Source organism: Gambusia affinis, linkage group LG21 (genome assembly GCF_019740435.1).
Source record: "Gambusia affinis linkage group LG21, SWU_Gaff_1.0, whole genome shotgun sequence".
Taxonomy (NCBI): domain Eukaryota; kingdom Metazoa; phylum Chordata; class Actinopteri; order Cyprinodontiformes; family Poeciliidae; genus Gambusia; species Gambusia affinis.
This window is the reverse complement of record NC_057888.1, coordinates 4,488,960-4,498,837: the sequence shown is the minus strand read 5'-3', so window position 1 is coordinate 4,498,837 and position 9,878 is coordinate 4,488,960. Positions and strand designations below refer to the sequence as shown.

General features: G+C 37.2%; 1 protein-coding gene across 2 annotated transcripts in view; it reads left to right on the top strand.

Moving 5' to 3' along the window:
- The first annotated feature begins 1,531 nt into the window (after positions 1 to 1,531).
- Positions 1,532 to 9,878, top strand: part of dpp6a (dipeptidyl-peptidase 6a) — a 289,142-nt gene continuing 280,795 nt past the window's right edge. The window contains exon 1 of one of the 2 annotated variants that reach the window (XM_044103997.1): positions 1,532 to 1,773. Coding sequence is in view for 1 of the 2 variants with exons in the window: in XM_044103992.1 (XP_043959927.1) it covers positions 7,348 to 7,396 (49 nt within the window). In the remaining variant the exon portion in view is untranslated. Of the gene's footprint in view, positions 1,774 to 7,327; positions 7,397 to 9,878 lie in introns of those variants that run through there. The other variant, XM_044103992.1, reaches the window with a different exon arrangement.

Genomic DNA, 9,878 nt, shown 5'->3' with positions numbered 1-9,878 from the left:
TTAGATTTCTGTTTTGACCCAAGTGTCCTGGAGGAAGCACAGAAATTCCCTCTGCAACAGCACAACTGCAAGAGCACCAGCAAGCAGGATTTTCTTTTAAATCCTGCAGGACAAAAGGTTGGCTCAGAAAGCTTTTTTATTTGGCTCGGTGCTTTAAGAATCTATGCAAAAGCTTTCATGAGGCACCCAAGAGCGCCTGAGACGCTCAGTGGGAAAAACATGAAGGCAGGCGAATCTTAAACCTGTGCAGCGATGTGAAGTCATATAAATTCAGGTGGACTAGATTTGTTTTAAAATACAACTCTGTTATACTTCTTTCCAATTCTGCATTATTAGTAAAAAGAAAAGTTTAACATTTACTAAATAAGTAAAAAAAAACCCCACAACAGTCGTTTTGTTGTAGCCAGACCAGAAGAGCTTTGACATTATCCTCACGTTCAAGTCATCATCATCAGAGCGAAATGTCGAACGGGAGAAAGCGGGGAGCCCCGTAAAACGTGTAACCTTTTTGCTCTGCATGCTCGGTTTTTCTACCGGAGTCCCTGCTGAGCCGTTCTCTGCAGTCATGGCGCCGGTTTTATCTGACATTTAGGGAAGACGATTAGGTGGGATTTTCTGTAATCCGTGACAAACATACCTCTGTATCCCATTATGCTGGATCGGATAAACAATCTTCCAGGTTAAACCCCAGGATCTGCTCTGGAGAAGAACATTGGTGCCTTTTGCTGTCCATTGCTTTACATTGGATGTGTTATTTGTCCCAAATACTATCAAGTATTTTTGGTCTAGTTTCTAGTCCAAATCTCATAGTACACTTGAAATAAAACAAAACTAACTTTGAAGTAGCTTATTAGCAAGATATTGGAGCTTGGTATAAGTCAAGAATTTCTTAATATTAATAAAGAAAGTAAAAATTGTAATGTTTCCATTGTTGATTTTTGATATTAAGCATTTTGATTTGACTTGATAACATTAGGAAAAATGCCTTGTTATAAGTGGACAATTCTGCCAATGGAACAAAGACATTTTTATTATACCAATAATAATACACATCACAGTGTTGCAGTATAGGGTTTCCCCCAGAAATCTTGCTAAGCCCAATGCTAGGCGCGCTAGGGCAGTCATCCAGCTGGCCACCATGTTTTTGAGCTAAAAATGGGTTTAAAGTTGACTTGAAATTTGAAAATATCACTTGATAGTTATGTGTTGAAGATTGATACATTAATCTTCACCAACTATAAAGTCTATATAAACCTGGTAGGGACACAAGTAAAGCCTGGTGGCCTGCCAGGCTTATAATACACTGGGAGAAACCCTGCATTACACCGATACAATATAATACAATATTTGAGTACTCTACTATTAAAATTAGTTCCAATCGATTAGCTAATAAAGTCCACTTGGACCTTTTTTTCCAGTTGTAGTTTGGCCGCCATCCCAGCAGAGGGCGCCGTTGGTCAATCTGTAGAGGAGAAAGGAGGAAAAATGGCGGAGCTCTTTCTGAACTGGAAAGATAAACGGTCCAGAATCCGTTGTGGGATGTAAACTCCACTTTATGCGGTTCTGGTTTGAAATAAAAACACTCAACAAGCTTTTTAAGTTTGACCTTAATATTACTCATTCAGACGAACAGCATGACGTGAAAAAAGAAAAACATGAAGCCGATAAACAAGGTTACTTTTGAGGGTTGTCGTGAGTTTCTCCACTTCATGGAGAAAAGTTTTATTCCTTCAAGCGCAACTACAGACTGTACTTCTGCATGAACATCTCGCTGTAAGTGTTTCACATATTCTATTCTTTTCATATTTTATTTTTCTGCTCAGCAACCTTAGTGGTTTCTGTTTTGTTATATTTTATAAATATGTCTGAGTTTAATAATGCGAGAAAAGCACAATTTTCTGTTTATTCAGTAAGTATTTAATGCAACTGACGCAAGTTAATATTAAATATTAACTATATACTTTTTAAATTAAGCACATTATGAAAAATGTAGTACTTTATGTTATGTAAAGACGGTCAGACATTAGTGAATTGGTAAGATCAATCAACTTTAGATTAATGCATTAATCAATAACCTGCATCCTAGTTTAGCGCTAATTTGGCCTCATTTTGAAACTTGGCTCAGTACAAATTATGGATAAAAATGCAACTATATTAGTTGAAAACTAACTTGGGCTAATTGTTAAATTCCCTTTAAATAAATTTTGTTTCTCAACATTCACATTTCATGCTTACTTGTGACATCATTGTACAATTATATTGGAACTATTTATAATTTTCATAGTTTTATTTTTAGCAGTTGTCAGTTTTTATCATCCTTTCACCCCATGCTAGTGTTAATAGCTTTTGAGTTTGTTGATCAAAGTATTTTAAATGCCTTCAGCCATTATTAATAAGTATTCATCACCACACCAGAACCTCATTGTTGCACAACATTGTTTATTTTTACCCACCTCGGGGGTGTGAGGATTTATTTATACGACATAAATAATATGCCTTTGCCTCCATAGTGCTAAACTTTTTGAAAGTGCCTCCATGAAGTTGAATGGCCAAAATACGAGCTGTTGCGTGAAAATCTTTAGAAAAATGTCAACAGCTTTCTGCAAGTTTGCAGCCTCTAAGCTGCACTCTTAGCGTTAGAGAAAAGCCTTCAATCTTGAATAGAGCAACTGCCTCACAGGCCACCATATTTTGTTCTGCGCATCCAAAAATGTTGAAACGCTGTCTATCAGCTCCAGCCGCGGTACAACAAAAGCTTGTTGTTTTTTTTTGGCTGCAGGAACAAATAAATCTTTATGCACTCCTCTGAGGCTGGAAGTAACAGGAGACACAGCAGATTGCTTTCTCTTTTTTTAGTTATTTCCCCCCAAAATAAAAATGATTCTTCCAGTTTTGTATGAAATTATTTAAACGTCTCTGCTTCAAAATAAAGAAACAGGCTGAGTTGACTTTATACCAAAGCTTTTTTTTGTAAAATTACTTCACAAAGAAAATATATCACAGTGTTTTGATTCATAAAGTTTAGTTTTTTACAAATAGAAGAAACAAAAATAAGTAAAATCAAAATGTTCTTGTGCTTTTGTAATGTATAACTTGCCCCTGAGTGCTGTTTGTGTGGATTTGACATATAAAACATGCTTTATGCTTTTTCTGTGAGCCCAACAGAGAGAGAAACCAAACCATAACGCCCCATGAATATATTCTATTTGATATTTTTTGAGCTGCTTGATCTTGATCCTCTGCTTGTTTTCCTGTGCTATGAATATATTACGAGAGCACAAAAGAAAATAATTTCATTTGAAGAGAGAAAAACACTGGGCGACATGGTAAGAGCAGGGTGGGAGGGTTAGTAAGAACGGCTGAGGAAGGCCACGGTTTTATCAAAAACTACTTTTCATAAGTAGGTTTTGGATAACAGTGAAACTAGGACATCAAATTTTATAACTTTATGCTGAAAACCGTCAGTTTTGTCTGAGTTTTCTGGTCGTTATCGCTGCTGAACATTTTCACCGTTTGTTTGCGTGATACAGGAAGAAGGCGTCAGGTTTGGTCATGAATCATTTTGTAGATGGTTTGAGGTGATTTTGTCTATTTTTTCCCTTCAAGCTCCCAGAATCAAGTCATGCAAACAAAAACAATGTAAAAAAAATTTATTTTTCAAATTCCTGCCTACAGCTGCACACTAATCCCATGAAAGGAGGACTAACGAAGGATGTTTTCATGGTGATTGAGGCCATTAGTATACAGACACTGGCTATGGCACCTCAAAATGACTGTTTTACATTACTGAGCTCAAACCCACCAGGGAGAAAAATATGTAATTATTCCCCTGATTTTTCTTGGATTTTTTTTTCATAAATATTTTTTGAGCACTAATCCACCTATTAAGAAATGGGAATAGACGGTGGATTGATGGTTCCATAATTGAAACCATATAATTACTTCTACTTGTTGAGCATAAAGTAAAATAATTTTTAACATACACATTTTTGAATTTAAATTCTTGAAATGGTAACTTTGTTCAAGAAATAAGTCTAAAAATCATTATTTCACAAATCCACCTTATCAGTATTTGTGGATTTTTGTGTTGAAAGTAACTCCAAATTATTTGTGGGAAATCAATAACAACGATAGACACATGATCAATATGGATCAAATTGTTTAGGATAAAGTCGGTGGGTTTCCCCTAGTGGTATAAACTGCGTTTCCATCACAATTGTCCTCAAAACTTTGTTGATATTCCAAACAAAATTTTGCGCTTTCTGTTTCAAACGAAAAAGAATACAATTAAAAGGACGTGAATAAGTTTGTTCAGGTGAGTTCAACATGCCTCCATGATCCTCTTACCACTTCCTGTCGTCTTCTTTGTCGTTTCTGCCAGTAGTAACATTTGGTTATTGATTATGTGCCTCCTGTGATGGGAAAGAAGCATTTCCAGTGCATTTTTGTGAAATAAAATATAAAAAAATCTCATCCTAGCACCAAAACCTTCTTAATGAAATTGTTATGTTTCAATTAAGTGAATTTATTTTCAAAATGTCAATTTTAAGGTTAATAGAAATGAAGATACTGTCTCTGCAATGTCTACAGTTTATATTCCTCCCAGATAAAGGGTGTAGGTATATTTGACGATATGATTCCATTAATTGCTGAGAAATGCAAAGATTAAAGAGCCAAATGAGGTGAATGCCTATTGGGCCATTAAAAGTCAACGTTGGGTGGAAGGGAGAGCTATAAAGCAATTTCCAGATTTCTTGGCTGAGAGAATAAACTCTGAGATCGATGGTGTCATTTGGCATAATTTCACTCCACTGCACAAGCAGACACCAGCAGAAGAAAGGCATTTTCATCTGTTTGAAATCTGTTACACACCTTGACTGTGTTTTGTGTATGCAGCCTCTCAACAAGGAACAATCCTGGGAAACATCTTCTCAGCATTATAGAGACAAATGTTTCTAAATGCCACTTTCTGACACTTCATTTTCTGTACCTCTGCACACCTTATGAATGTTTCTCTGGGCTATATCTCCCGGTCTGTGTTCAACTCAGCATGTAAGCCCAAAGATGCATATTAAGGTTCATCACTATGATTTGCCAATAAAAGTGGTCGGAGTGGAGAGGACTCCAACGTCAGCCGGTGGCCATTCATCTCGCCGGAAACTGTGTTTAATTTAAGCCGGCTGCTTAGCGGAGAGCTCGCTCTGCATAATCCATCAGTGCTACGGTACAGATGACACCATCATTTGATTTCTCATCAATATCGCACATGAGAACTGCTGAGCCCTTAAAATGCCACGCAAGGAGATCCCACAGCCGAGGGGTTGGGGGTTACAGAGGCGGCGGCGCTGCTTTTATCTTACAAAGAGCTCCATTTCAGGCACTGATAAAAGCCTGTTTGGATTTTAGAAAAGCTCTTCTTGCTTAAAAAAAATTACTTTAGTCTAATTTTAGTCTGTACAGTCAGAAAAGTGCTTCTTTTTATCTCAAGAAGGGCATTTTTAACTTACCTTTTGAAGGATATATATATAAATCTATGTCCTATCATCTCAAGAAATGGGAAATAAGTGAGACTGTTTAATCTGTGCTGCTGCACTTGGCTCTTTTTATATAAGCCATCAAACAGTCCTGAAGCACAAACTGAAGGGAAAAGACTTTCACAACTATTGCCACAGTATGTCGGGCATATTTACATTTAACTTCTTTTAACCTGGCAAATAGAGTCCAAACAGAGCATGCAGTTTAGTCTAATTATAAAACCAGCTGTTCTGTGAAGGTTTGTTAGGGAATAGCTCCGTCCAAAACAGTGCTGAGCCACTTTTTTAAGCCTTTTTAATTTGAACCGCAGGGCGTTGAAATCGATGGGAATGTAGAAGTCACAAGATGAATGAAGGTGAAGAGTTGGCCAAAGGACAGAGTTGGCCGTAGGAGTTGGTGTTTGCTGATGATGCTGCCTTCAGCTTTGTAAATAAAACGATGAATGACCTCTGGTCGGACTGTGTGATCCGTTAAGTACTTCTATAGTTCTGTGTCCGGTCTGATAACAGCTGCTTTGGGTCCGGTCGGATCGGTGGTTTCATATTCAGCAATAGCAGTTAGCTTCGCTAGCATTTAAAGAGCTTCCACCACTGTCTGTCTGATGTTTCACTCCGGTGGCAGTTTAGGTGCATTGGGGCTTTTATTTTTAGCTCGTTAAGGTAACAATCACCTGTTGGAGCCTTTGTCAGTTTTGCTCGTACAAATGACTCAAAGTCTTCTGGAGAGAAAATGTTGAGCGCACAAATGTTGGTCCTTTGGAAGTTGTGTTCAGCTCTTTCCCGCTGAGCTCTTCTTTTTTGTGTGTGTGGGAAATGATGCAGATTCGCCTCACTGTTGTTGTTTTTAAAAATTACAACCAACAGTGACACAGTGTGGCATCATCTAAAATTACACCAGTCAAACGCAATGATTAATTACATCTCAGGTAAAGTTAGGCTTCCCGTGTTTACTCTGTAGGTCCCAGTACAGAATGAACCAAAAGGCATCATCAACCCATCGGGTGAAAACATGGCTACCTCCATGGCTGAAAAATATAACAAAAGATGTACATTTTTGAAGTAGTTATCAATCAATCAATCAAATTTTATTTGTATAGCACATTTCAGCAGCAAGGCATTTCAAAGTGCTTTACATCAAATCAAACACACAAAAAACAATGCAACATAGAATCAACAATAAAAACACAACATCAATAAATTTGTAATTGATTACGTTTCGAATAAAACTCTAAACAAGTGGGTTTTTAGTTGAGATTTAAAGGAAGTCAGTGTTTCAGCTGTTTTACAGTTTTCTGGAAGTTTGTTCCAGATTTGTGGTGCATAGATGCTGAATGCCGCTTCTCCTCGTTTGGTTCTGGTTCTGGGGATGCAGAGCAGAACCAGAACCAGAAGACCTGAGAGTTCTGGAAGGTTGGTACAACAGCAGCAAATCTTTAATGTATTGTGGTGCTAAACCATTCAGTGATTTATAAACTAACAGTATGTTAAAGTCTATTCTTTGAGCAACAGGGAGCCAGTGGAGAGACTTTAAAACTGGTGTTATGTGCTCTATCTTCCTGGTTTTAGTCAGAACTCCAGCAGCAGCATTCTGGATCAGCTGCAGCTGTTTGATTGCGTTTTAGCGTATCACAAACAGCAGTTTTTTTTAGTTACCATATTTAGGCCAAAATATTCAATTAATCTTGGATGCCTTTAAGATGTGAAGATAATAAAAAATTCTACCTGTAGCAGTATTTTTTTTGCAATTTGTTTTATTAAGTTATTTTTTGGTCTCTTGGTTGCAAACTTGGCTTTAGCTGGAAGGAAGGGAAAAATGACCCTTGACCTAAACCGACAGACGAAGGAAAGGAAGAAAGCCGGAGGTAAACACAAAACAATCCTGGGTCATATTTGGTTAGAGTAGAACAGAATGGGAAATGTGGAGGCACTTCAGTTGAGATCAGGTTGTGTTGCCAACAGGTGGTTTATTCTCTTTTTCCCACTTGAATTATTCCCTGTGATGCTGTTGTTCCTCAGAAGAGAGGAAACCTGTAAACCAACACACTCTGTCTTTTTGATTCCCACCTACAGAAAGCCAAACACATACTGTACCTCCACATCACAAAATTCCCACTCACAAAATCTGGTTAGAGCAAAGCGGGCACAAAGAGAACGACTTCCTACACCGTAGCACGGCTGTCGGTGCCGGTGAATGACGAAATGTGGGTTCTTGAATATGGGATTTGTGTTCATCCTTACACATCTGCGCCAAACTTCACACAGAGTTACTAGAACCCAAATACAAATAAATGCATCTTACATTTCTTATTGTGTTTATTTCCATGTAGGCCTGTCACAATAAGCATTAAATCAATTAATCACATGATAAGTTAAAACAATCGTTTCCATTTCTCTCTTTTCTACCAATGGCAAAGTCTTCAGCCTGGTGCGTTAACATCAACTAGCCTTTTTTCTGTTACAGTTTTGTTCACTGAGAGTTTATAATTCATTTTTTTGTTGTTTTATTTATTTATTTTGATATTTAAAACGTCGTCCAGTTCTGGTATCAAAATGTTCATTAGAATTTAAAGTTTATTGATCTTTGAGAATATGTTATGTCATTACTGTTATTTTACTTAAAAAGGGTCTCAAAACAACAATATTATCGTTTATCGCAATAATTTCTGGGACAATTTATTGTTCGACATGCGTCGAACGCTCAAAATCCTCGAACAGCTACCTGGACGCGCCTCCACATAGACTTTGAATGTAAACCAGACTGATGTTCAAATCGCGTTCGGTGTGAATGCAACATAAAGCTGATGTTGAGTTCTGATTGATGGCCGTCCAAAATCGCTTGAAGGGCCGCAAATGGGTGCCGGGCCGCCTTTTGGACTCCTCCGATGCAGACGTTAAATAAGAGGTGCCCAAGATGGAACCTTGCGGAACCCCGCATGTGATTTTAGTCAGTTCCAGTGAAAAGTTAAGCAGTCAGAGGGAAGGAATAAGGACAGTGGGACAGAAACTGATTTACACATACAGAATATTAATTTGTTTATTTTCAGAAGCTGTTTATATTGGACAAGACTGTTAAATTTGACCTGATTATTGGTACTGAGAGCTTACTCTATTAAATTGTTACTATCAGGTCAGGCATATCACAGTAATCAATATATCAGTTAATCGCATGATAAATTAAAACAAACTCAGTAATTACCATTGGCATAATTTATCATTTATCTATTTTTTTTCTCTTTCTATCAAAAACTAGATGATAAATGTCTTCAGTTTGGTGCTTTATACTCAACTAACTTATTTCTTTTGAAGGACAATTTTATTTACAGAGACTTTATAATTAATTTTCTTTGTTGTTTTGTTTATTTATTTTGGATATTTAAAATGTCCTCCAGTTCCAGTGTTAAATGTTCATTAGAATTTAAAGCTTATTGATCTTTGAGAATGTGTCCTCACATTATTACCGCTATATTACTTAAAAATGGTCTCAAAACAACATTATCGTTTATCACAATAACTTCTGGTACAGTCCAGAAAAAATTGGTAATGTGACAGGCCTGTGTCAAGAATGTATGTAATCATTTTGGAAATTAAATAAAATTTCTACCCTGCCATTATCCAAATGTAGTAAGAAAGCCTTTTCATTGTCTTGCACGTGGGAAAGAAGTCAAGTTTAATCGTAGATTTAATCCTAGTACCAAAAGTCGTGACAAGTTTCTTTGTTGAACTGTGTAAGAATCTCGTTAGTTTCCAAATCCTCCTCCTTTTTGTGACAGTTTTCCAACTGGAAAAGCTGCAGATGAGGGTTAGGAACAGGAGGCTTGGCAGCTCAGCTGGTAGCAGAGTCTTAGTCAAAGTGCAACAGCAATCCAAACTCCCCAGCAGATCTGCCTCTGCATCAAGAAGACATCTTTTTTGTTTTTGTTTTGACATTTTCTTTTAAGTAACTCAGACACATGCTTGAGAAAAATCCTACTTTCACCACAGGTTTTCCTCCTGCGCAGCAGATAATATTGATTACAACATTTTCCTAAATTCGGAAACTCATGCACTTTTCAGTGAGATAAAGAGATTTTTGTTTGGAATTAAATCTCCTGGAAATGGCGAAGCATCAAGCAGCTGTTGAAAAGTCATTAAGCTTCAAGGATGAACACAGCCCAAGAGATAAAAACGATCACACTTTGCTTTAATAACGCCACAGTTTATGTCTCTGACATCAAGCACACGCTGGTGTTAATGTCATTTATGAATCTTATTCACCAACTGAGGCTAATATTGAGGATTTTCACTTTCATTAATGGACTGTTGCGTCTGTTACTCACAGTTTGTGTCACAGATCTGATGAAGTAA